The following is a 27188-nucleotide window of genomic DNA, read 5'->3' as shown; positions in this document are numbered from 1 at the left end:
GTCTATTAGCGATCAGCACAGAAACCAGTGTTGAGGGGGTGCGGGGAGAAGGGAAAATCACAGGATATGGCCTGCATCCCTGCAGCGCCTGGCCCAATGGGGCCCCTACCTTGGCTGGGCCAAGGCCGGTATCTATGCAGTAGCTGGCCCCACGGGCCCTGCTCTCTGTCAGCACTATGCGGGCAGCGTCTTTCAGCCAGGGCTCCAACGGGAAGCGGTGGGGCTGAAATTTCACTGCTGAAATTAAAAGCACAAAAGGACGGTTTCAAATCGTGACTTCTTTTTACCATTAGTGGATGTAACACAGACAAAGTCCCCTCCCGGCAAAACAAAGCAATACACCGTGCTTCCCCCCAAAAAACGGCCCGTGATGGGGGCAGAATTTGCCCCGCCCGACAGCCTGGAAAGCATTTCACAGTTTAAAATTAAAGTAAGCGGGTGAGAGACCCTCCTGGCGCAGCCAGAGCTGGCAGGAATCGGGGAGACGGGAAAAGGAAGATTTCCCGGAGAGACATGAGATCGGGGAGGGATCTGCCTCCAGGCAGGTGAAATCAACGTAAACACAAAGCGGAGGACAGGGCACTGCTGTGGAAAATGTCAAGCACGTGGGACTGGATGCAGGTCGGTGTGGAACGGGCAGGGGCGGTGGAGTGGGACTGGCAGCCCTTAACGCAGGTCAAGCTGGGGTCCGGGGTCGGGGGGCGCAGGCTGGCATGTGGGAGGCAGAGGCTTACTGAATTTCAGTAGGGGGGGGTTATAGGACGAGGAGATGGTGGAGCTATAGGGAGAGAACATGCCAGGCTAATGGGGGGGAGGGGGGAGAGAAGAGAGAGAGAGTGTGTGTTTATAGGGAGAGGATGCCCAAGGCCATCAGTGTCAATTTCTGACGGCTCACAGAGGAGTCACCCCAACCCGACAGACTGGGGAGGGACGTGGCTCCACCACTCCCCCCATTTGCTGGAGGAAGTCGCAGCCCCCCTCGGAGAAGGGGCAGCGCCTGCAGGGGAGGGATTGGGGAATCGCACCTGCAAGAGGGAGCTGGGGGAGGGTTGCTCAGCGGTGCCCAGAAGTCCGGCAGGCACCCACTCACGTGGATCCACGGGCCGCCCTCAGTCCCACGGGGGCCCTCTAGCGGCCCAGGGACGGGGCAGGTTTGGTCGGGCTCCAGGGCTGAGTTTAGTGGCCCCTGGCACCCGCTGTTGCCATGTTAATGTCCTGTTGGCTCAGGAGTGAGGAGAGGGAGATGCGGGGGGGGGGGGGGTAAGATCAGACACAGCCAATCACAGCCCCCCTCCTGCCGGCAGAGGGCAAAGCAGCAGGCGAATGATTTTCCAGCTCGCTGGCTTGTCAGCACGACAGACAGCCGCCAAACAGCTGCTTAGCCGGGCGAGAGAGGCAGGCGACCGGGTGACTTGCAGGGCTGGGTGGGGGCTCCGGGTCCCTGGTTGTTACTGGTGGTGGTTACTTTCTCCTCCTCCTCCCAGTCCGAGCCAGGTCCAGTTTGGAGCCGGGCTCAGCCTGAAGCAAGCACCAGGCACCTGTTCGCCCTGGCAACGGGCACCGACCCGTGACCCATGTCAGTTCCAGAACTGGGGGCCCCGGCACAGATCAGGTGTCTCTCCTCTCGGGGCGTCAGCGGATCTTGGATGGGTCTCTCGGTGCGACCGCTGTGCCGGCTGGGAGCCACGTCGGAGAAGAGGGCACCGGCTCCGGGGCGGGCAAGCCCTGGCACTCCATCCGCCTCGGCGAGTGCCCAGCTGGGGGAAAAAACCCTGAGCGGCCCCCGCTGGAGTCAAAGAGGCTCAGGGAGGATGCGCTATGCCAGGCAGGTCCAGAGTTGCCGCCGAGCGGGATCCCAGCATCCACCGCAGCGTGGTGGTGTCCCCTCCCCAGCGCCCGGTGGCGGATGCACACGGCACGTGGGTTCTCTCCGGGCTGGAAAGAGGAAGCGTCCCGGTCTTGGCAGCAGAATGCGAGGGGTCCGGCGGTCCCAACTGATGCCAGCTCTGCCCGTGCAGGACCAGCGCGGCAGGGAGTGTCCCAGGACGCAACGGGGTACGGGGCGAGCCTTGCCTGCAGCCCCAGAAGAGCCAGTCTATCTCCCTACCCCATCACTGCCAGCCACCCCTCACTGCCATCTGCACCCAGCATGCCTCCCACCTTCCTTTACACACCCAGCCCCCACACAAAGCTCCCGGCCTGCCTTCCCATATAAAAGCAGCCCATCCCACTTACATCGACCCCCCTCGCCTCCTCCAGGCACCCCCTAGCAGATCCGGGGCGGTGTCTAAAGGCCGGGTGTAAGATGGGCACCCCTGCAAGAACCCCATGACAGGCGCACCCAATACGCGTCCCCCTGTCACTCCCCACTCCGCCCAAGCCCACACCGCCACTCCTCCCGACCCATTAGAAAACCACTTGCACGTGTCCAGGCAATGCCGCTCCCCAGCGGGACAGAGGCCCGGAGCAGCCTAAAACCCTTTCCTTCCTAATCCAGTCCGAGAAAGAAGCCGATCCCGGTCGAGGTGCATCCTGGTCTTCCTCCGCAGGTGGGGGTGCTCTCCGGGGGCTGCTAGCAGGGGAGAGCTCCCCAGTCCGTCAAAGCCCGAGTATTAGAAACTTAAAGGTAATAAAATAATCTTTTAACCATATACAAATATATATATTAAAAGAAAAACCACCAACAACTCTCCTTCCCCGACGGGCCACGGAGGGAAGCCGGGCGCATCCTGCAGCGCAGCTGGGCGGATTCCTCCCTCACTCCATCTTGGACATTTCAAACTTCGTGGTCACTATTTCCTGGAGCCGGAGAGAAAAAAGGGCCCTTGTGAGGTCCCACGGGGAGGAGAAGAGTCACCCCCATGCCTAGGACGACTCCTTGCTGCTTCCAAGCTAAACGCTGACACCAAAAAGAGATCACTGCGTGTCGGCCACCTCTGGGGTGGGGCGCGGCAGCTGATGAAGGGGGACCGAGCTACCCAACAGCAGAGAGCGAAGAAAAACCCTGCGCCCGACTAAAGCGGGAAGGGGACACAGAGGCAGAACGGAGTCACCCGGAGAACGCGGAGCTGGGTAAACTCCTGGCTCTTGTGAAGGGGTGGATGGGACCTTGGGTGACCATGAGTGGTCAGTGCCTCCGTTTCCTAGCAGGTCGGAGAGACAAGAGAACGGCGCCCCCTAGTGCTGCACTGCAAGGGGAGAGCGCCCCCTACCCTGCTCTCTGCAGCACAGCGCCCCCTAGCGCTACACTGGCTCCGAGGGGAAGAGACCCACTGCCTTGCATTCTGTATACATAGGTGCTCTTTGGAGCGGGCAAGCTAAGAGCCCAGGATGGAGCCGCGATGCCACCTGCGGGTTCAGGGAGGAGAATCTCTGGGGCTCTAAATAGGAAAAGCAGGGTTACCTCATCGGAGTCCAGCAAAGGGGGTAGCACCCTGCAAGAGGGAAGAGAGGCAGGAAATTAAGGTGCTGAGAGCCGCAGGCCCTCTGAGGGACAGACGGATCTGCCCACAGCTGTTTAATAAAGCTCACACTCAAGGCATATGGGGTCCCAAGCGAGGGGGGGATCTTACCCCTTGGGGACGGGGAGAATCTGGACATTGTCGGAGAGGAATTCAGCCAGGACGCTGAAGCCATATATCCCAAATCCCACAGCATGGACCAGGGGATATTCCCGGAGAGGGTTTGGGGGTCATTTCTCATCCAGGTATTTGCACCTCCTGGTCCATGCCTCCCGGTACCGTACTGGGTCATTACGGACTCCAAGCAGAGAGCGCCCCCTACTGAGCCACCCATCCTGCTCCACAGTGCCCCCTGGTGCCAGGCTAGGGCAACGGGGTCATTACTGACTCCCAGGGGAGAGCGCCCCCTACAGAGCCACCCGCCTCACCCCCTGCAGCACAGCGCCCCCTTGTGCCACACTGGGGTCAGTACAGCCTCAGAGGTGAGCAGCCCCTGCTAATACCATTTCTCCAGCACTGGGCATTCCCCTCGGTGGTCTCCCACTCAGGGTCCAGCTCAAAACCCGGTTAGCATGTCAGCTAACAGGCCAGGAGCCCAGCGCGGCACGCAAAGGCCCTGCATACGAACAGACCGTCCTCCTCACAGCATCACCCCACGGGGAAGCTCGAGGGACGCACGATAAGATCTTAGATTGCCCCGGCCAACGGAGGGAAGGGCCCGGCGAGCTCAGGGATCGCGCTCAAACCTACACGTCAGCCATAGACGACGGGATGTTTTCCTCCACCCATTTCAAATCTTCATCCTGCAAAGAAAGGTCAGGGGGGAACGACAGCTAGTCAGTGCTGGAGTCCAGGGGAGCAGCCCCCAGACTGGGCGCATCAGCCCGAAGTTTGCACCACCACACAGAATCCACTGAATGGGAGGGGACTGCGCCCCCTAGAGCCACTGGGTGGTGAGGGGCACCACAGCGCCCCCTAGCACTACCATGCAGGTGAACACTGAGTGTAAGGGGACAGCAGCTCCTCAACCCCGCTCCCTGGGACACAGCGCCCCCTAGTGCCACACGGGCGGACTGGGGTTAGCACCGAGACAGAGGGGAGAGCTCACCCCTTGCCACGGAGTCACCAAGGACAATGCCTGCAGTCTCTTGGGTCTCCCGCCCACGTATTAAGCGGGTCCGACCCTGCTTAGCTTCGCAGCTCCAAGAGGAGCACAGCCCAAGCTGCAAACCTTGCCTGGCTGCGCGCTGGCGGAAGCGGTTCACCCTGACTCACCCCGCTGCAGCCACGCGCTCCTTCGGCTGGGCTGACAGGGGCCGAAAGGGCTCCGATGTAGGGCCAGGGCGGCACCCGATTCAGAGCCTGACCCTGGAGAGGTGGAGGCCCCTTTGGGGAGCCACGAGCCAGATCAGCAGCCCCTGCCCCCGACCCCATTCCTTACCACTCTGCTGCCTTTGAGGATCCCATTGGCTTCAGTTTTTGCACCCCGCATCTTCATCCCTTCTGCAAAACAGATAGTCCCCCCCCGGCCCCAAACCAGAGGGTCAATGGAGGAGCAACTAGGAGCAGGCCCCCACCCACCTCCTGCTGCAGCTGCCCAGAGTTCTCGCATTTCATGCACGATCTAGTGGGCCAGAGTCATTTCGGGGCCACAGCTGCTGCTCTGTTTGATCCCTCCCCTACCTGGCTGGCAGGGTACACAGGAGCCACTAGGAACAGAGGTTTTGGTTGGAAGCCACCACTGCCCATCGAACGGGGCCGAGCCAACCCCACCCCTGCACCGCACTCTTGTGTCTTTGATCGCAGGGATCTTGACACGCCACTTACCCTCACAACCCCCCCCCCCCAAGTGTTATCTCTACCTCTCACAGCAGGGGACATGACACAGCAGATCAGCAGCAGAGCCAGCCTCCCTTGTTCCAACCACTAGACCTCACTCCCCAACCAGCTCCAGGAAGAGAACCCGGGAGTCCTAAGCCTCCCTTGTTCCAACCACTAGACCTCACTCCCCAACCAGCTCCAGGAAGAGAACCCGGGAGTCCTGACTCCCAGGCCTGTCACCACTCCTCTGACCCTTATACAGCACTGCCTACCTCATACTTACATACCTGGATTACTGTCCGACATCCTTATCTTTGTGTACAGGGCAAAAATAACCTTGCCCCCTATATATTCCCCTATGCACATACACACACAGTGCAGAAGCTATGCAGGTAGCCGTGCCAGAAGTCCAACCCTGCGGCTGGATCATTTCATGGTTCTGATCATTTAGAGCCCTGCTAAGTTAAGGGGAAATCAAGCTCATGCTTCAGGGAGCAGGGGTCAGGAAGGGCTTCGCTCACCCTTTCCTGCACACCCCACGTGAAGCAGGGCTCAATGGCCCAGGTGGGTTACAGGGTGGATCTGATTATTGGCTACCGCTGCAGGGCATGGTGGGTGCAATAACTGATTGGGGGATGCACTTGGTCAGTTGCTAGCGCTGGGATTATGTTTAGACCCCTAACTTGCTCTGACTTTCCCAGCCCTAGAAAATTTAAAGGGACAGGTACACCAGAGAACAGCCACCTGCCTAGCATCACTCAGGTACGGAACAGATCGGGGGGTGGGAGAAGGGGGTGTATGAGTACAAGCTAGCCACATGCCAGGGCACCGAGACAGCAGGGCGAAAGGTAAGGAGCAAAGGGAGTCACTTGAGCTCAGGCCAGTTTCTTCCTACCCCGGCCCAAGCAACAGACACGGGAGTCCAGGGTCTGGGGGAGCATCCTGTTAGATCAGACTTACCGAAGGCCTCGTTCACCATACGTTCCTCTTCCTCGTCCTCTTCCTCACTCCCTTCATCCACCAGCGGCACAAACGCATATCTGCTGAGACAGCACAATGGTTCACAAATGCATAGATCCCATAGCCAGGAGGACCACTGTGATCATCCTCCTGGATAACTAGCCACGGCAGATTTTGATTCTTCTTTTCAATAATTTCAAAGAGTATCGATGTATGTTTAAGCATCCCCCCCCCGCATTATTAGCTACAGTAGAACCTCAGACTTATGAACACCAGAGTTACAGACTGACCGGTCAACCGCGCACCCCATTTGGAACCGAGGTGCACGATCTGTCGGCAGAGACAGACAGAATATACAGCCCAGGGCTGTGTGAAACAAACTACTGCGAAAATAAAGGGGAAGCTGCATTTTCTTTCGGCACAGTAAAGTTTCAAAGCTGTGTTAAAGGCAATGTTGCGTTGTAAACTTCTGAAAGAGCCACCAGAGTGTTTGGTTCACAGCTACAAACATTTCAGAGTTACGAACCACCTCCGTTCCCGTGGTGGCTGCAACTCTGAGGTTCCACTGTATTTTCATTTTCACAGGTGTGCAAAATTCTGGGTTTTAAGCTTTTTTTTTTTTAATTTAAATTTTCACTGTTGTGGGAAATTATGGGGGAGTGGGGACAGCCAATTATTTAACGACAGATGCTAAGATTCACAAAGTGACATTTTTTGTAACCGTTAAAACAGAAACGGTCAGTATCACACGTCAGAACATATGAGATAAATAGCTTGAAATCAAAGGCTAAGAAGTTCTGAAGCAGCATTCGTTTTACTTTGCCCTGCTGTATATTTCAGTTCTCACAGATGGAAACATTTCTCTCGCTGGTTTGCCTATTTGTGGTGAAATCAATGTTTACTGACATTTACCAATCAAAATCGAATCCTTACTGGACCGTGTGTAATGCAGGCCTCAGGACTTCCCCAAAATAACTCCTAAAAGATCTGCCCAAGTTCAAACAGAAGGCCATGCCAATTGCAGGGATATTTTTAAGGGGGCATCACCTGGGGGTTTAATACCCCATGGGGCAGGGCGGGGGAAGCAGCCAGTGCCTGGGTGGAGATGTGGCTCCATCTTAGCCACCAGATCTGGGTTGGATGCAGGAACGGCTGGGCGGGTTATGCAGGAGGTTAGACCCGATGCTCACAATGGTCCTACAGCATAGTATGTGATGTATCTCCCCACTCCCCCATCGCAGTTCCCCATCTTGAAACACCCTTCCCCCAACAACTGACCCCTCCCATCCCAGCGGCCCTTCCCTGGCAACAAGCACCCCCCAAAGAGCTCCTTCCCTGCTGCCAGATACCATCCTTTCTAATGGAGGCTCATCCCTGGAAAATGAGCCAAGCGCAGCTCTCAGCCAAGCCCCAGTCTAGATGCTTTCACTGCCTGCTCTGCCCGGGTGATCTGCACTGGCGTTTCAGATGACACCTAGGTTGGATCCTTCCATGCACCCCAGTCTCGAGCGCCAAGCGCGTGGCAGAGTATAGCCCGGATGGGGCGGGGGGTCCAGGCACCTTTGGTTGTTGGCCGAGGGCCTCCACAGGAACATGATCACCAGCAGGATGATGGAGAAGAGGAACCTCCAGAAGGCGTCGTCAATCCACAGCTCCCGCCAGTCCTGGGAAGGGCAAGGGCAAGCGGGAAAGGGAGTGAACCAGGGGAGGCAGGACCATCATGGAAGCCCCATCATCCCCAGGTCGTCCTACAGCACCCCTGACATTTGGCCGCACAGCCTCCCATCGGAGGCAGGAGAGGTATGGAGCAACGGGGAAACTGAGGCACGGGGCGGAAGTGCCTTGCCCAAGGGCACCCAGTGAATCAGTGGCAGAGCAGAGAATAGAACCCAGGAGTCCTGACTCAGCATCCCAACAGTAGCTCCTGCAGACTCCGGCTGGTAGCACCCCAGGGGGTCGCAGCCAGCCAGGTGGGTGGGTTAGACGCTGCAGCATGGATCTGCAGCCCCATGCAGCCTCCACAGCCAACCTAGGCCCAGTTCCTCCCCAGGGGACCTGACCTCCCCCAGGCTACGCTCTTGTTCACTGGGTTACTGTGCCGGCCCGACTGCCCGGGGCACTCCTGGATCAGAGCCTGCCGGCAGCGCCTGGCTACTCACCGACTGGCACTTGGCAAGCCGGAAGGTCTTGGTGGTCCAGATGATGAAAATGACGGATGCTGGGGAGGAGACAGGCTGTTACCAGGGCGACGGCTGCCAGGCGGGTCCCCCCAACCCCTCATTCAGCTTTACCATCACAACTGGGGCTGGGGGCATTCAGAGCCGCCTTGGGTACACTCCCCACGGAATAGGGGGTGGGCCAGAGCCCTCCAGGTGCATCCCCCGCAGTCCCCACCAGCACAGGGGGCAGAAGGCCCTCCCTGGGGCACCCCCAATTCCCCGTGGGCACTGGGGATCAGCCAGAGCCCCCCCAATGGGCACTGGCATCAGCTACCTGAACCCTTGGATTCAGCGGGTCATGGCCCCCACCCCCTGGGGAGGGCACAAGAGCCAATCATCCCTGTCCGGTCACAGACTGATCCGGGGGCACGGCCGCCCAAGAGCCGGGGAAGGGATCCCAGTGGCCTCAGAGACCTGCCCTGCAGGATCCTGCTCGCTGGAAGAGGGGGCCCAGCTCTCAGTGCACTCCCCCTCCCCCCCGCGTCCCCAACTCACCGATCACGGCAAAGATGAGGGTGTTGGTGAAGTGGCGGTACAGGGATAGCTTCACCATGTTGCGCCGTAGCTTCAAGAGCTTCATGGTCTGCACCAGGCTGATGAGGATGTGCGGCCCGTTAAGGGAAAAAAAACGGGGTACGCCAAGAGGATTGGTGGGGAGGGCTTCACCTCCTCAAAGACGCTACAGCCCTCCCCCACCCATTCCATGGTGTCTGACTTGGGCTCCTCCCCCAGGTATGCCCCATAAAGCAATGGGGACTACTGCAAAGCATTCTGGGACACCTCAGATGGGGGTTGGGGGGGGTCAGGTGGGTGGAGACATCAGAATTACCTGTCTCAAGTACTTGATAGCACACAATGCACACCCCCCCCCGACTCCCCAAGGGCCAGGAAATGGTTAATAAGCATCCTCTGCCACCTCCAGCCCCTTCCACCCCAAGAGGCCTGGGGGGGAGGGGGAGAGGGTCATGATCTCCATGTTAGAGACAGGGAAACTGAGGCACAGACAGGCTGCCCTCAATACTACACAGCAAACTCGACGAATACAACTCAGGAGTTCTGATCACTTCCCCCCAGCCGCACAGCTGGGGATAGAACCCAGGAGTCCTGCCTTGAAGCCCCCGCCTGCTCCAATCACTATATCAAAGTCCCTCCCAGAGACGGGAGTCCTGACCCCACGTCCCCTTGCTCTAACCACTGGACCCCCTTCCCCTCCCAAAATGGAGAATGGAACCCAGGAGTCCTGACACCCATCCTCACCCCGCCGCTCTAACCACTACATCCGCCTCCCTGAATGGGGAATGGAACCCAGGAGTCCTGACGCCCAGCCCCCACTGCCCAATCAGCCCATAACCTCACACTGGACAGAGCAGTCAGACCCGGACCCAGGCAGCGCTGGGGACCCGGAAAGAGGAGGATCTTAGCAGGTTAGAGAGCGCAAGGGGAGGGGAGGGGAGAGGAGGCCGCGCGGACGAGCTCGGACAGACCCATGGTGGCACAGGATATCCACCAGCAGAGGGCAGAGTCAAGCATAGCCAAAGGGATGGCAGCCAGCAGCACCAAGTCATCCTGAGCCTGGAGAGGGGGAGAAGAGAAGCAGAGAAAGGTGAGCTGCGGGGGGGGGGGGTGGTGGAGAGGGGGGAGAGGAGGAGGAGGAGACACGGCTAAGGGGGGTGGTGCGGGAGGACAGCACAGACAGCGACAGTCCAACCCGTGTGCATAGAGCGGGGGGTGGCTTTTTTGTGAGGGGGGGAGCTGGCCGTGGTTAGTTCGGGAGCAAGGAGGGATGCCCCCCCCAAACCACCCCCATATAGAACAGCTGGTTAGAGAAGAGGAGTCCCTCACCTACAAGGAGGACCAAAACACTAGCCCCACCTCGCCCCTCCCTCCCACAGGGAACCTCAGGGCAAACCTCCCCGCAGCTAGGCCCCGCCCCAAGGGAAATCCTGCCACAGCTAGCCCCGCCCACTGGCAGCAATCCCCAACTGGCCCCGCCCTCCCTCTCACAGGGAGCCCCAGGGCGACCCCCACAGGCTGTCCCTGGCAAGCCCAGCCCCACTCTGCGCACCCGGTGGCTGGGACCATTAGCCCAGGCTGAGGTCACTCCTGTCCCCACCTGATGAGTGTCAGGCCTGCCCCCCAGCTGCCCCTCCTCCCCCAGCGAGCCTGCGGTGGGGTGGGGGCCAGGGCAGGAGGATGGCGGTCCCGGGGGCGTAGGGTAAAGGATATCCACCAGACGATGCAGGAATCGACAAAGGCCAGCACAATGTCGCACACCAGGGTGGCCGTGCTACCCTGGTCCTGGGTGTGGGGAGGGAAGAGCCAGATGCTGAGGGATCAGGGAGCAGGGCCAGCCAACCCACCCGCACCGGCCCAGGCCATCCCCCAGCTCAACCCCCCTCCCTCCCCGCCCACACCAGGAGCCCCGCTCACAATTCCCGCCCTCTGCCCAGTTTAGCCCCACCCCCACCATCCACCCCTCCCTACAGGTTATGATGGTCACCCCCCAGCTGCCGTCCCACCAGCCAGCCCCTCCCTGCTCGACACCCACAGGGCCAGGGGCAAACCCCTCTGGGAGCTGGACCCCAAGGAAGTTCCTCTCCTGCGCATGAGGCTGCCAGGAGAGAGAGCCCTGCTCAGCAGAGACAGCTGTCCCCGAGGATGCCCCCTGCCCCTCCGCTGCACCCCCCCCCCCACTCCTGGCGCCCCCAGAAACAGCTGCCACCACAGCTCTGTTCAGAGGCACAGTCTCCCACCTGCCGCGGGGCAGCCGGTGGCTCCAATCAGGCTGTTACTGGGGCCGTGACTCCAGGCTGCCCATGGGTGGTGGTGCCCCCCTCCTCCCCCAAGGTCCCCACTTACCGATTTCACTCGCAGGATGCCCTCAATGATGGAGAAAAGCAGGTACATCAGCCCCACGCCCACCACCCGGTTCAGCAGGGCGCCCAGCCGCGGCCTGCAGAGAAGCACAGAGAGCAGGGCCAGGGTCACCCACGGGGCGGGCGGGCCAGGGAAGAAAGGAGGGGGCTCGTCCACGAGCTGAGCCGCCCTCCTCCAGCTTCCCCCACCCCCTTCAGCTTCATGCAACCCCCCAACGCCTGGCATGGTCACCCCGTCCTCCCCACACATGGTCTGACCCATCTCCGACCAGGCCCCCGCCCCCCAATCGGAGTCTGCGCCGACCGCAGCCAAGGCATGGAGCCGCTCCCCACGACCCATATGTGAACGCGCTACCCTTCCTGCAGGGAGGGGAAGGTGAGCTCTCAGGCTTCAGGGCGTAACCGGTCATTGGCGGGGGCAGGAAGGAATTTAACTCCTTGTTCCTATAAGCAGCATTACCCAGGGATCATCCACCAGGGTTCATGGGCTAATCTGCCAGGCATCACTCTCAAGTCTCTTCCACTGGTATTGTCCCCTCCACTTCCCGATCTCCCCCACTCTCTCCGGGGCCCCAGCCCCAGGTACTCACTTGACAATGCCGTATCCCAGGCTGGCGATGATGACCAGCACTCGGGCCAGCATGCGCTTCACGGCGCACAGCACTTCGGCGAAGATCACGGCCCCTTGGACTGGAACGGGAGAGAAAAGCAACGTCACCCCAGGGCAGGAACAGGAAGGGTGGGGCGCAGCACTCCAGGCACAAACCATCACCCCCACCTCTCCCTGCCGTGCACAGATGCCCCCTGGCGAGCCCCGCCAGGCACAGCCACCTCCCGACCCCGCCTGCCTGCCTGCCAACTTAGCTGCTGAGAACTGGGAAGAAAGGGAATTGCCCCCCAAAAAAGGATCAGAAACCAGAGCTGGGTGCCATTTCGGACCCGTTACATCGGTCCCATGCCACCATGTAGTGGGAGCCGGACTGACGACGCAGAGACGGAAACAGACCTGGGGCAATCTGGGCTCGTTCCTGGCGAGAAACTGGGGTAGGGCTGGGGTCTGGCCTGGATCCAGCCCACAGGCGGTTCGCACGTGGCTGGCACGACCCTCAAGGAAGCTTCCAAATGGGAACCGAGCACAACTGATCCCGGGGTGTCTGGTGACCGCGTCGGAGGGGAAAAGCGACCCTGGCTCGCTTGCTGGAGGAGCAGTGCTAAGGCCAGATGACGCAAGGAAATGCAGAGGGGAGAAGAGAGGAGACAAGGAGGGGAAGGAGGAGGCTGGTGAAGGGGGAGCAGATTTTCCCAGCATTTGATGCCCAGCGGGACAAAGTGTTCTCCTGTCGCTCTCTACACAACCCAGGGGGAGAGCTGCTGGGCCTGAGGGCAGCCAAAAAGGTCTGGGGTCGGCGCTGACAGGGGAGAGCACCCCCTACTGAACCCCCCCCTAAAACCAGGTGGTGCATTGTAACCACGGACTGCGAGGGGAAAGCGCCCCCTCCTGAGATCCCCACCTGGCCCTGGCGCCTCCTCGTGCCTCGCTGGGGTCAGTGCCAAGCGGGGAGGGCGCCCCCTACTGAGTCACCCCCCGCCAGGGCTTCCACCCAGGTCCCAGCGAGGGCGAGCCCTGCTGGGTGGGAGCTGCGCCGGGGGCCCGCGCACTTACCAGACACCCCCTGGCCCTGGATGCTCTGGAACTCGGCGTAGAAGACGGCCTTCTCCAGCATGCCCAGCAGGATGACACCCCCGATCCAGAACTGGATGCGCAGGATGTCCCGCCAGTAGCAGGCCAGCAGCCCCAGCCACAGCACCCCGTAGAACACGTAAACGATGCACATGGCCATGTAGAACTGCGGGGGGCGGGAGAGCGGCGCAGCTGACAGGCCTGATCGCAGAGCCCCGGCCATGGGATTGGAGGGGGCTCCTGGCTGTCCAGCAACTCCCCCCCACCCCAATCACCAACGCTGCCCTGCGGCCTTGAGATCAGCCCTGATCTGAGGGGCTGGTGCCCCCCTAGCGCTGCACTGGGGCCTGCGATGGCTGTGAGGGGAGAGCGCCCCCTATTGAAGCGGCCACTTGCAGCACAGTGCCCCCTAGCACCATGCCGGGGAAGGGATGATTGCAAAAGGAAAGCGCCCCCTACCGGGCCTCCCAGCCCCTGCAGGTTGGCATCCCCTAGTGCCATAATGGGGCATGGGGGTTGGATGGGAGAGCGCCCCCTACGGAGCCCCACATTTTGCGGCACAAAACCCTCTCCAGTGCCATGATGCAGCACTGATGGGAGAGCGCCCCCTTCTGAGCACCCCACCCCGCTCTGCAGAGCTTCCTAGCACCATGCTGGACTCAGAACTGGCCCAAAGAGGCTACCCCCTATGTCCCTTCCTACAGCAGTGGGATATGCCCCAGCAGTCTCCCATCCAAGTACCAACCTGACCAAACCCTGCTTAGCTTGCAAGACCAGCCAGCATCCCAGCTCATGGTGCTGAAGGAGAATGCGCTCAGTGGAAGGCAGTGGGGTCAGGCAGAGCTGGGCCGTTACCCACAACGCTCAGCAGAGCTGGCAGGGGCTTGGCAGACACGCTCACTGGGAGGCCATGAAACGGCCAGCAGCGAGACGTGGCAGCAGCCCCAGGCCTGGGGTGAAGAGACGGGGGCCTAGCCAAAGCAGCTGCTGGTCTCCACTTAAAACTCCCGGCGTTCATGGGGAGGGGATGTTAGCACGGCCATGGAGACCGCCGGGCTGCGCTCCCCAAACCGTGCCAGCCCCGGGGGTCGGGTCCCTCCCCTGAGCCTTGACCCCAGGGCTGCTTCTGCTCACTCACCACCATGAGCGGCCACTCGGAGGCGGAGACATACTGGTAAAGAGGGTGCTTCATCTGGACGTCAACTGGGGAAGGAGACACACAGCTGGGTGCCGGGAAGCAGCCAGAGGCAAGGAGCCCGCCCACCACAACAGCTGCTCTCCAACCGCGTTCGCCACCCCTCTCCCCCCCGGGAGCCACCTCCCTCCACCAGCTGCCCCCCCCCCCATTCTCTGCCTCCTTCCTTCTGCAGGGATCCGTCCCGTTCTCCCCAACCCCGCCCCCCACCCTCCCTGGGACAGCCTCCCACTGAACCCCCCACTCACCCTGGGACAGCTGCCCCCCCCCGACATCACTCCCCTGGGACAGCTGCTACCCCCTCCCCCCGCCCCTCTCAGTGGGACAACCTCCCACCAAACCCCCAAATCCCACCCTGCCCCACACTCCTTCTCCCCCAACTCATGCTGAGACAGCTGGTCCTCCCCCAGCCCCAACTCCATGGGACAACTGCCACCCACCAACTTCACTGGGATGGCTACACCCTCTCCCTCTGGGACAGCTCCCCCCCCCACACCCTCACCCCCCCAGGACATCCACCCCCGCTCCATGCCCCCTTCCCCTGGCCTCTCTACCACCACCCTCACTCCCCCCTCCTACCCACACGCACCCCTACTTGCCCTCGGCAGCTACCTGTCTCCAGCCCAAACCCTGTTCACCTGGGACAGCCAGCCTCCCCCACCCCTTCCCCAAGGAAAGTCACTCCTCCCCTCTTCCAGACAGTCACCGCTCCCTCCCCACATCCCCTTCCCCTATGGCAGCTCCCCCACCCTAGCCTGTTCCCCAGGACAGCTCCCTCTTTCTCTCAGCTCCCTCAGGGAGAGAGTCACCCCTTCCCTCACACAGCTGTCCTGTTCAAGGGGCACCAAGACACCTGCTTCCCCAGTGATTCAAACCCGGGATGTGGGAGCGGAGAGGGGAGGCTGCAGCTACCTAGCTCAGGCTGTGCTTACTTGTGAGCTCCCAGTTTGAGGCAGCTTTTGGGTCCCTGTTCTGCCCCTCAATCTTCAGGATGAACATGTAGGGCCCGTCCTCCCAGGTCTCGGCTAAGGCATACAGCTGCAAAGAGACAAGCCCGAGTGACCCACAGGAGGCACTCTGCCCCCACAGGAGCAAACCTTCCACCCTCACCTGACCCCCAAACTGCAGAGCGGCAAACACAATCAGGGGTTCTCACTCCCTGGGATGGGCCACTCGTTAACCCACCCAGCAACAGCAAGAGTGGGGAAGAGGACCTAGGGTGTGGGCTGAGCAGCGTGGAGGGAGGAGCCCTATTGCAGCCTGGGGAGAAAATCCAAGCTGCAGACTACTCTCTCTTGATTTCTATGCTGGAGAAAAAAAACCTGGGGCATGTGGTGGGTGGACAAACCTGGGATTATACATACAACTTTGGCTCAGCCAATGACATACTCGAGCGGTGCTGATTCTACCCAGTAGGGGGCAGAGTGTACTGAGGAAGCCAAGCTAGGGCAGTATTTGCCAAGCTGCACCAGGATCGGAGGGCTACCTGAGCCTGGCTCCATCCAGTCCTACAGACACAAGCAGCTCCTTGAAAGCAACCCTAACCACGACGACAAGCACTCCAACTGGCTCCCATGGGATCTGCCAGCTGTCGCGGTCACCAACCTCCGACTTGTCCTGCCTCCCTGCTTTTGATTTCTTGGTTCCGTCAGTCTTTCCCGGGCCCAGTTTCTCCCCCTTGGTCTCGCTCGGCTTCCCTGCCGCCTCTGGATTTTTGCCAGGCGCACCGGCCAATTCAACAGTAGACGACTTCTGCTTCCCTGCGGCATCCTTGGCGTCATCCTTGGACTGCGTACCCACGGTCCTGCGCCGCTGGACCCTGGTCGGCTGCTGCAGAACGCAGAAATTGAGGGGCAAGAGTGTATGTTGGGGGGTGGTGGTGGGGGGGTTAGAAGATTCCATGGGGGGGAAAAATGGTGGTGTAGGGTGGCGGGGGGTATATGCTCTTTTCAGGGCATCTTTCTGATGGATAAAGGCCACCAAAAGTGCTTTTATTCTACTGCAGAAATTTCTTCTACATTAGAAATCCAGGTCTTCTCTAACTCAATTTTTTTCTCTTGGGAGACTAAGGACAACTGGAGATCGGTAGGGTTAGGACACTTGACTGAGAAAGCAAGCAGGTTTATTCAGACTGTTTCAAGTGTTGTTTCACATTTAAACTCAAACAGATCGAACAACTGGGAGAGCAACTCTTTGTTAAATACACCATTAATTGCCAGGAGAGCTCCCAGTCCAGATCTCCGGGACTTCCAAGGAGACATCTAGGGTAATTAAGACATAACTGCTATTTTTAGGGTACACATATACACTATTATTATTTAAATTGAAGACCCACTCCAAGCCCTTTTATCCCTCATAAAGAAGCAAGAAAAGGCATAAAGTGTGCTGACCTGGAAACAGATGGTCCGTCCCGTGAAAAATAAACACAGCAGGAAATAATTCATCCCAAATCGGGGCAAAATGCCCAATTTTCTAATTTTTTTGCCAAACAAAATTCTGGAAATAAAACGTTTTGAGTCAATCAAAATGTTTTGCTTCAATAAACTCAAAACATTTCGATGAAAACCCTTTTATACATAAAATAAAGGACGTTTATAAACCGAAAAGTTTTGAGCTTTCGTTTTGAAACAGAACGTTTTAGAAAAATGTCAAAATCCCAAGTCTTTCTTCCTGAGGGGAAACATCGTAGAAACCTGTAAGATTTTGCCAAAAATTCCAATTTAATCAAAATGGCATTTTCCAACAGAAAACTCTTTCGATGGAAATTTTCCGACTGGTTCTAGGTACAAATCCCAGCTGGCTGGACTGGACACCATGAGGAGAGTAAAATCAGAGCTACCTACATGGTTTGTTTCAAAGCAGCTTCTTGCAACTAAAAAATACGGACAGAATGGATGGTGCAGATATTATTCAGTTATAGGTAGCGGGCAAAGGAATTTTTCTCCCTGCATCACGTCCCGCTTACAAGAAGCGAAAATATTATTCCGTTGCAAACAAGAAATACATATCAGCTCACACATTTAGAAAAGCAAGTGAGGAAGAATCGCTGCCCAGTTGAATTTGCAAGGGGGCAAGGTTCGGGGGGCAGAAGGAAACTGCCAACACTAGAATTCAGCTGGGGTGCCACGGCTAGCACACTGACTCTTGGGGAAAATGCCACTGGATCTACAATCAGCACGAGCGATCAAGACCTCTTACCTGAAAGATTGTCCCTCTAGGGACACGGTGCTGTGCTGGGGTCAGCAGGGATTCAGAGGGGAGAGGGCCCTTTACCAAGCCCCGCCCACCAGCAGCACTGCACCCCTTATCGCCAGGGCTGATGGAGGGGAAAGCACCTCTACCCAGTCACCCATCCTTCTTCCTGCAGCACAACGGCCCCTAGTGCTGCTCTGGAGTCACCACCCAATAAGGAATCAAACCCTGGTTCCCGAAGCGCGCTGGGTTCCCCATCCAAGCCTCAACCAGGGCCGATCCTGTTTAGCTTGCAAGACCTGCCAGGATTCCAGCAGCGTAGCTGCAGGACAGAACCAATTACAGAACCAATGACTACTCAAACCCAGAGCCACAGGACCTCATCAAGCCCCTAGATTAGAGCAAAGTGTCAAGCCATGAAAGGGTGGGTGATCAGAGCTCTTACCCCCGGGCCAGGGAAGGAGGGGCTGTCCCCTACATACCCCGCATCAGAGGGCCAGGCAACGCCAAGCAGAAAGCCCAGAGAGTGCCTGTGGTCCCCCCCGCAACCAGGAGTACCTCTCTCTCAGCCAGCTGGCCTCGATGACCGGCCTGAAGCCAGGGCTGTGGGGGAGAAGCGGGGCAGCCCAACAGTTGGGGTGACCCACCTGCAAGTCCTGGAGGCGATCCAGCCGGGTGGGAAGCTCGAAACTCTCCACATTCAGCTAAGGGAGGAGGGAGAAGAGAGTCACCAAGAGCAGCTGGCACAAAGCAGGATGGCGCCCCAGGGAACCCCACAAACATGGACCCCAGCCCCCCTCCAATGGCCAAAGAGCCCCCAGTTATCGCAATCCCCTCCTGTTTCAAGCAGCTGAATTAGAAAGCCCGCCCTCCGCCCCCCACCCAATCAGCCCACCCTTGCATCGGCTCCCCACCAGGACACCCCCAAAGACTCCAAGACCCCCCTGCCTGCCCCCCACCCCGTCATCAGACCCATCCCCCTTCCTAAGAGCTCTGTTTGAATACATCGATCTGAGCTCCATTCTCTTCCTGGGCTTCCCAGCCCTCGGCCCCAGAGGGAACTCACCTCGAGGGGGACCGTGTGACTGCAGTTGAAGGGTTTATACGAGCGTAGGATGTACTGGCCAGAGCTCTTCGGTTCCAGCTCGGTCTTGTAATTTGTCAGGTAAGTCTCTGCTCTCTTCTCCTGCAGGGGTGGGAAGAGACTAGGTCTGAGGCTCAAAGATCTCCCCACCCAGGGGACACCGATCACATGGTTGATCCCAATAGCCCATCACCTGCTCCATACGCTCTAGCCAACAACCTAGATGGGGGGGGGACTCCTCCCTGATTCCTCCCCACCCCAGGGACAGCCATGACATTGTGAATCAATGAGAGTCCAGGAGGGAGGGGCCATATTCCCAGCAGATGAGGAGGAGGAGGAGGAAAGAGATCACCCCCACCATTAGTTCCCCCCAAGGCTTAGTCTACACGTGGACACTAGGGAAAATTACTGTGAATTAACCCAGATTAGTTAAACCAGATTTATATAAGAACAGCCATATTGGGTCGGATCAAGGGTTCATCTAGCCCAGTATCCCGTCTTCCGACAGTGGCCAATGCCAGGTGCCCCAGACGGAATGAACAGACCAGGTGATCACCAAATGATCCATCCCGTCACCTATTCCCAGCTTCTGGCAAACAGAGGCTAGGGACACCATCCCTGCCCATCCTGGCTAATAGCCGTAGATGGACCTATCCTCCATGAACTTATCTAGTTCTTTTTTAAACCCTGTTATAGTCTTGGCCTTCACAACATCCTCTGGCAAGGAGTTCCACAGGTTGACTGTGCGTTGTGTGAAGAAATACTTCCTTTTGTTTGTTTTAAACCTGCTGCTTATTTATTTCATTTGGTGACCCCTAATTCTTGTGTTATGATGAGGAGTAAATAACACTTCCTTATTTACTTTCTCCACACCAGTCATGATTTTATAGACCTCAATCATACCCTCGTTAGTCTCTTTTAGTTTGTACCGGGGCATCTTCGATCCAATGGCCCCCAAGCGATTTACACACAGTTAATGATGCCTCACAACCCCAGCTCCCACCGTCCTCTTGCAAGGTCAGCACCATCCTCGTTTCACAGAGGGAGAAACTGAGGTACGGAGAGGGGAAAAGAACTTGCCCGGGCTTATAGGGAGTCAGTGGTACAGCTGGAAATAGAAGCCAGCAATCCTGACCCCACCCCACGCCCCCAGTCTCATGCACTAACACACTGGACTCCCAGAGCCAGGAACAGAACCCAGGAGTCCTGGCTCCCAGCCCCCTGCTCTAACCACTGGACCGTGCTCCCTTTGGGAGAGTGGGTGTCCAAAGCCTCTATGCTCAGAGCTCTCACTCCAACCAGCCTGCTTTGAATGCCTCCTCCATCCAGTTGTCCCCACTTCCTCTGCCTTTTCCAGGCCTCTTCTTCTTCCCCCACTGCCCAGGCCTTCCCCGCAATCAGAGCCCAGGCCGCAAGGACACGGAGGTGCTTACGTCTATGTAGACTTCGTTGTGACAATGGGAGCTCCGCAGGTACCAGGTCACGTTCAGGGTCACCCCCGGGGAGCACTCCTTTGCCAGCACTGCAAAGCAGAGGCACCATCAGCGCCCAGCCAACAGGCCCCCGAGACCCCAGCAGCGGAGCTGGAGTCACGACCGACAAGGGGCAATGCAGGCTGTTTGCATCCTCAGCAGGAAAAGCTGGGATGACATCAGCACTGGCAGGAGAAGTATGGAGACAGAACACGGACCCCTTCCCCCACCGCCAGGGCATGTGATGGTCTGATGGGGGTGGGAGAGGGAGACTAGACAGGAGTAGATAGACGAGGCAGTATCATTACCACCATTTTATGGATCGGGAAACTGAGGCAGGGATGGGACTTGACCTCTTCACTCAGCAGCTGAGCCAGGAACAGAAGCCAGCTCTCCCACGTCTCAGTCCAGAGCTCTAGCCACATGGCGTCTCTTTCGGAGAGAGACTGATTTGCTTGGGTCCCATCAGCAGAGGCTGAATCTTTTGGATTCCGTAGGCCCAGGGACCTTGCTCAGTTTGAACGGCCAACCCAGGACTGGTCAGTTTTCCTTTGGGTTTCTCTCGCTTCCTCTCCAACATATAGGCACTAAGCAAAACCAAGCTGCATTCGGCTGCCCAAGAACATAAACCTTCAACATGATGCTGTCACAGTCCCACGTCAGTGAAGCCCCTGAGCACATGCCTAACTTGAAAGCACGTAAGCAGGCACTGCTGATATCTGATGCCTAAAGCCCCAGCTACTGGATTCACGTGATCAGGTGAGAATCAAGACAAGCCGGAAAATGGGACACCCCCTCCCCCTGAGAGTCTAATACTAGAAATCAAAACACGAGTTGTGTTTTCACTCATTATTTTTTGAAATCTCGTGATCTGCCAGCCAATTGTGTAATGCTGGGGGACCCAACTTGCACTTCTGAACCCCTGAGCTCAGCAACGCAGCACGGGGGTCTCACTAGCTTCAGCAGAACGGATTCCATGCTCAAAGCTTAGGTACCCTGCTAACTCAGGGCCGATGTTTCGTATTCTTTTGCAATCAAAATTGCTTTAAAAAAAAAAAAGGACACATTCTGTGATGCTTTGGAACATTTTCCCTGGGTCCTCGGAACAAGATGATAGATATATTTTGTGCACGGCACTAAGAAACATGTAACTGTCAATGTGTGACCTTCACTAGACACTGGGCTTGTTTTAAATGTAATCTCTCTCTCTCCCCCGGGAGGACTGCGTGTCGAGCTCAGTAGCTGCTTACATGACTAATAAAAAAGTTGTGTTTTGATATGATCCAAAGGGCTTTTTAAAATAACACGGTATTTTTAGATGCCCCAGCTCAGTGGGTTACAGAGAACATAAGAATGGCCCTACTGGGTCAGACCAAAGGTGCATCTAACCCAGTATGCTGTCTTCCGACAGTGGCCCGTGCCCCATAGGGAATGAACAGAACAGGTCATCATCAAGTGATCCATCCCGTCACCCATTCCCAGCTTCTGGCAAACAGAGGCTAAGGACACCGTCCCTGCCCATCCTGGCTAACAGCCATTGATGGACCTATCCTCCATGAATTTATCTAGTTCTTTTTTGAACCCTGTTATGGTCTTGGCCTTCACAACATCCTCTGGCAAGGAGTTCCACAGGTTGACTGTGCATTGTGTGAAGAAATACTTCCTCTTGTTTGTTTTAAACCTGCTGCCTATCAATGTCATTTGGTGACCCCTAGCTCCTCTGTTATGAGAGGCAGTAAACAACACTTCCTTATCTTCTTTCTCTACACCAGTCATGATTTTATAGACCTCAATCATATCTCCCCTTAGCCGTCTCTTTTCCAAGCTGAAAAGTCCCAGTTTTATTAATCTCTCCTCATACAGAAGCCATTCCATCCCCCTAATAATTTTTGTTGCCCTTTTCTGAAGCTTTTCCAATTCCAATAGATCTTTTTTGAGATGGGGCGACCACATCTGCACGTAGTATTCAAGCTGTGGGCGTACCATGGATTTATATAGTGGAAACATGATATTTTCTGTCCTATTATCCATCCCCTTCTTAATTATTCCCAGCATTCTGTTTGCTTTTTTGTCTGCTGCTGCATATTGAGTGGATGTTTTCAGAGAACTATCCACAATGACTCCAAGATCTCTTTCTTGAGGGGTAACAGCTAATTTAGAGCCCATCATTTTATACGTATAGTTGGGACTACGCTTTCCAGTGTGCATTACTTTGCATTTATCAACATTAAATTTCATCTGCCATTTTGTTGCCCAGTCACCCAGTTTTGAGAGATCCTTTTGTAGCTCTTCGCACTCTGCCTGGGTCTTAACTATCTTGAGTAATTTTGTATCATCTGCAAATTTTGCCACCTCACTGTTCACCCCTTTTTCCAGATCATTTATGAATATGTTGAATAGGACAGGTCCCAGTACAGACCCCTGGGGGACACCACTATTTACCTCTCTCCATTCTGAAAACTCACCATTTATACCTACCCTTTGTTTCCTATCTTTTAACCAGTTACCAGTCCATGAGAGCACCTTCCCTCTTATCCCATGGCAGCTTACTTTGCTTCAGAGCCTTTGGTGAGGACCTTGTCAAAGGCTTTCTGAAAATCTAAGTACTCTATATCCACTGGATCCCCTTGGTCCACATGCTTGTTGACCCGCTCAAAGAATTCTAGTAGATTGGTGAGGCATGATTTCCCTTTACTAAAACCACGTTGACTCTTCCTCAACAAACTATGTTCATCTATATGTCTGACAATATTGTTCTTTATTATAGTTTTAACCTGTTTGCCCGATATTGAAGTCAGGCTTACAGGACTGTAACTGCCGGGATCACCTCTGGAGCCCTTTTTAAAAATTGGTGTCACGTTAGCTATCTTCCAGTCATCTGGTACAGATGCAGATTTAAATGATCGGTTACAGACGACAGTTAGTAGTTCTGCAATTTCACACTTGAGTGCCTTCAGAACTCTTGGGTGAATGTCATCTGGTCCTGATGACTTACTGGTGTTTAATTTATCAATTTGTTCCAAAACCTCCTCTAATGACACCTCAGTCTGGGACAGCTCCTCAGATCTGTCAGCTAAAAAGAACGGATCAGGTTTGGGAATCTCTCTCACATCCTCAGCCGGGAAGACAATCCTTTCCATTTATTGGATAGCTCTATTTCTCTAGATTTACTACTTCCCTCTCAGGAGAGCTGTGATCAAAGCTTTCAAATCTGGGTGCCTAAAACTAGGCTCCTTAAACTCCATATTTAGGCTCCTAATTAAGGACCGATCATGCAAAGACTGAGGCATGTACTTATCACAGTTTATTGGAAGATCTTCTTTGAAACAGTTTCCCGTTGGAAAATACGAATGTTTTTCAAGGAACTAGATCAACTGAGACAAAGCTTTGCGCAAAACATTGGGAAAATGTTTTGAAAACGGCCAAACATCCCCCAAACGCTGTTTGGACTCTGACAAGCCCATCCCCATATAATTTAAGGAGCCCAGCTTTAGATATCCGGGTCTCCCTGTTTTGACCCAAACATATTGCACGGTTTAGCTGGAGGATTTTGCTGGGCTTGTCTTGAATATGCCCAATACCCGCTCCCCAGCCTTTCAACACATCTGAAGCTACTCACCCTGAAGAGAGATCGAGGAACCATTGAACATCGTCTTGGAGAACACAAACAGGTTCTTGGTGCTGTTCTGAAAAGGCAAGGGGGGTGGGGGAAGATCTGTTTCAGTCACAAGGTAAGAAAACACACAGGGAAGGGTTTTTTGATCCCCTAAACAAACCGATGCCAGGAAATGTGTACTAGTGAATCGTCATAAATGAGCAACTTGAGGCAAACAGCTTTGCATATAGCCTGGAGTGCAGAAAATTTTGCATGGCTGCTTCTGGGGAAGAGCAGAAGGGTTAAGAAACAGCAGAGGTTTATCCCCCTGGCTTGTCCTCAGAAGAGCCAACGAGAAAGGGCTGTATTAGGGGGCAGCATGATCCAGGGGTTAGAGCACTGATTGGGTACTAAGGAGACCTGTGTCCCATTCCCAGCTCTTCCACTTCTGTTTCCCTTCCCACCCTGTCATGTCTATTTGGATAAACTCTCTTGCTACGGGGGTGGGGGTGGTAGAAAGTCCCTTGGGAGATGGCACACGGGGACTAGGGGTGATTAGTGAATGCAATGAGCTCAGCCAACAAAACATGTTATTGGCCGGGGATCAAGTGACCCAAGCAGGCCAAATTCCTGGCTCACTCCCACAGGAGGCCCCTCCAGGGCAGGGCTGGTGGAAGGGTCTCTGGTAGGAAGTTGATCACCTGGGCTGACAAGCTCAGCACATGAACATGGTTCCGACAGGGGGAAGTAGGCTGGGAAAAACCAGTCAAATCTGAGCACGCCCGGCCACTCTCAGTGGAGGATCTCAAAGGACTTTATGAACTAAAATTGAGTCTCAACAGCCTCCAGCAGCAGGTGCGCCCAAATCCACAGACCGGGAAGCAAGGTGATGTGTTACGCCCAGACACAGCGGAGGAGCCACAATGAGAACTGAGGAGTCCTGACTCCCAGTTCCTCTGCTTGAACAACAATGACCTCACTCCGGCCCAGAACTAGGCAGAGGACCCAGGAGTCCTGACTCCCATTGCTCAACGCCCCCATCCTACTTTGTGAATAGAACCCAGGTGTCCCAACGGCTAGATCCCAGCCCCATCCCACTGGAGGCCTAGAATCCATATGCTCCAACTCCCAGCCCCACTAGGCTAAGTAGGCTCTACTCCCACCTAAGGATAGATCCCCAGGAGTCCGGACTGCCCGCCCCCAAACCACACTCCCATCCAGGGCTGAGAATAGGATACAGGCACCCAGCCCTAAACACTGCACGCACTTTGTCTCAGCTAGGTCCTTATTTCTGACGTTCCGATGATGCTGTTATGGGTAGAGAGACGTCCCCACTATGCTAAGATCATCCCATTGTCCCTGGTACCTAGAGACTGTACCAGACATTGAGGATTTTCAGCTGTGCACTGATCCAATCAAGAGATCTTATTAATAAACTGACTGATCATAGGGCAACGAGCAAGTACTGTCTTCGTGCCCAGATGACTGTTAAGTTTTCGAGGTAAATATTGACCGAGGTACATTCTATTCGGTCAATATTCAGTTCTTCAATTATTCAGAACATCACTGATGTTGGCTCGTCAACACAAATCCATTGCCCTCTTTGTAAGGTATGTTCAGTAGCTCTCCAGAGGAAATAACCGGTGAATTTGCCATTACAGCCAGATCGCACCAGTGGGACAGAAGCAAGGAATATTTTGAATGGGGGATATTAATACACTTTTATTTCCTACCCTTTTCCATCCAAGGAATTCAAAGCCACTTACAGGTGTCAGAAAATTAAACCTCACAATCAACAGTGGAAGGAAAGTCTTTTCCCATTCCCTTTCCCCCATTTTACAGATAGGGAAACGGAGGCAGAGAGTGACTCATCAATGGCAGGGCCAGGCATACAACCCAGATTTCCCAGCTCCCTGGCCTTAATAGTGACACAAAGGAAAAAAACCCTGAGATTCTTTATGTTATATAAAGAAGGAAAGATTATTTCCTGTGTGTATTTTATACTAGGAATCCAGATGGTCGTGGGATTGAGGCACTGGACTGGGATCCAGGGGCTCTGTGTTCAACTCCCAATTCTGAAGTGGGTTTACTTTACAGAAGTCATTCTCTGGGCATCAGATCCCAAATGGCAATTTAGGGACCAAAATCCACCGTCTCCCTCTCTTTTCTATTTAAATTGGATGTTTTTCAGGACAGAAACTCTTTCACAGTCTGCACTAGGCCTGGCACAATGGGGCCTGGATCTTGGCAGAAGATTCCAGCCACTCCCACCCATCGTACAGTTATTTGTTAAATAACAATCAGGTCTTGTCTGACGCGGGAGACTTCACAGCGACTGGACTACCAGTGGCATTACGACATCGCAAGGCACTGAACGCTGCAGCAAGTCAAAGAGGGAGTGGATTTGTAAAGCAGACTGCTTAAAACTTTAGGGCATTTGAACACCCCTTGAAAACTAACGCACATGCCGGAGAAAGAACATCTCTGTTAAACGATTCGCATGCACTCCGTTAAAAGGCCAGATCTCACAGTACACCCGCCCCGATCCCAGGAGCGAGCCCATGCTAAGGACATTTCCCACCCCTGCCAACGCTGGAAGCCCAAGCACAACCAAGGCTCGCACACCAAGCTGCAGCAGGCACAGGGCTCCTGTCTACACTAGGGCTCCCAAAGTTGCAACAATGGGATATTTTGATCCCCCTTTCCCCAGCGGAGGCTGCAGGTGAAGCGAGGAAGCCCACAGCCCTTCCTGATGTTCCTCAGGAACAGGAGAGACCTAAAGGCTCATTTAAGGGCTCATTGGTTATGAAGAACAAGGCCAACAAGAAACAGGTGGGACAGCCCAGGTCCTGCACAGGAGGCCAGCCCTGCCCCTAGTCTGGAAGAACACAGCGGTCCAGAGCAGGGCACCCCCGCCCCCCACTCTATAGGGGCCGGGTCTCACCTCTATAGGGGCCCGGCTCGCCCCCTCCCACTCTATAGGGGCCCCAAACAGGGCACCTCCTCCTTCATTGACCCCGACAGACCAATCTCTAGGTCTCCCACTCTATAGGGGCCGGATCACACCTCTATAGGGGCCCGGCTCACCCCCTCCCACTCTATAGGGGCCCGGCTCGCCCCCTCCCACTCTATAGGGGCCCCAAACAGGGCACCTCCTCCTTCATTGACCCCGACAGACCAATCTCTAGGTCTCCCACTCTATAGGGGCCAGGCGCCCCCGCCCCCACTCTATAGGGGGCCAGAGCAGGGCGCCCCCTCCTTCGTGCTCCCCTGTACATAGGGATCGGTCTCCCCCCTCCCTAGGGGGCCAGAAGACTCTGACCCCCGACCTGGGGGGGGGGGCGCTACTGCGCCGAGGCGGAGCCGCTAGTGGGGGGGGGAGGGGGAGCGAGAGCGAGCCCCCCCGCAGGGGGCGGAGCCTCTGTCGCGACAGGCCCCGCCCCTGTCGCGCCGCCGCCGACTCACGCTGCGGGCGCTCACGGTCCAGCGCCCCGGCTCGGACCCCGCCCCGCCGGCCGCCGCGGGCCCGAGCGCCAGGAGCAGCAGGAGCGAGAGAGGCCGCGTCCCCCCACCGCCCCGCCGCGCGGCCGCCGCCATCCTCTTCCGGGCCCGGCACCACGTGACGCGCGGGC

General features: G+C 56.3%; 1 protein-coding gene across 2 annotated transcripts; it reads right to left on the bottom strand.

Moving 5' to 3' along the window:
- Window positions 1-263: 263 nt before the first annotated feature.
- LOC311511466 (transmembrane protein 87A-like) lies at window positions 264-27188 on the bottom strand. 2 transcript variants are annotated; one of them, XM_084612096.1, is made up of 20 exons: window positions 27022-27188; window positions 23581-23647; window positions 19923-20011; window positions 18472-18591; window positions 18053-18109; window positions 15819-16043; window positions 15146-15251; window positions 14157-14221; window positions 13001-13184; window positions 11928-12027; window positions 11321-11414; window positions 10688-10759; window positions 8957-9065; window positions 8402-8460; window positions 7803-7906; window positions 6243-6322; window positions 4903-4964; window positions 4212-4264; window positions 3404-3434; window positions 264-2799 (listed from the first exon to the last, which is right to left on the bottom strand). In XM_084612096.1, exons 1-20 carry the CDS (start codon window positions 27151-27153, stop codon window positions 2758-2760), a joined length of 1851 nt encoding a protein of 616 aa, XP_084468222.1. In that variant the 5' UTR covers window positions 27154-27188; the 3' UTR covers window positions 264-2757. The 2 variants fall into 2 exon arrangements, with proteins under 2 accessions (XP_084468222.1, XP_084468223.1); XM_084612097.1 differs by lacking the exon at window positions 10688-10759 and adding an exon at window positions 9965-10033.

Source organism: Lepidochelys olivacea, assembly GCF_965140295.1.
Source record: "Lepidochelys olivacea isolate rLepOli2 genome assembly, chromosome: 23".
Lineage (NCBI taxonomy): Eukaryota > Metazoa > Chordata > Testudines > Cheloniidae > Lepidochelys > Lepidochelys olivacea.
This window is presented reverse-complemented; position numbering and strand designations above follow the sequence as displayed.

Coding starts and splice junctions, on each gene's coding strand:
- LOC311511466 (XM_084612096.1), bottom strand. CDS start 27,153: ATGGCGGCGGCCGCGCGGCGGGGCGGTGGGGGGACGCGGCCTCTCTCG. Junction 18,592..19,922: donor ACAACGAAGTCTACATAGAC/GTAAGCACCTCC, acceptor CCACCCCTGCAG/GAGAAGAGAGCAGAGACTTA. Junction 4,265..4,902: donor TCCTCAAAGGCAGCAGAGTG/GTAAGGAATGGG, acceptor CTTTCTTTGCAG/GATGAAGATTTGAAATGGGT.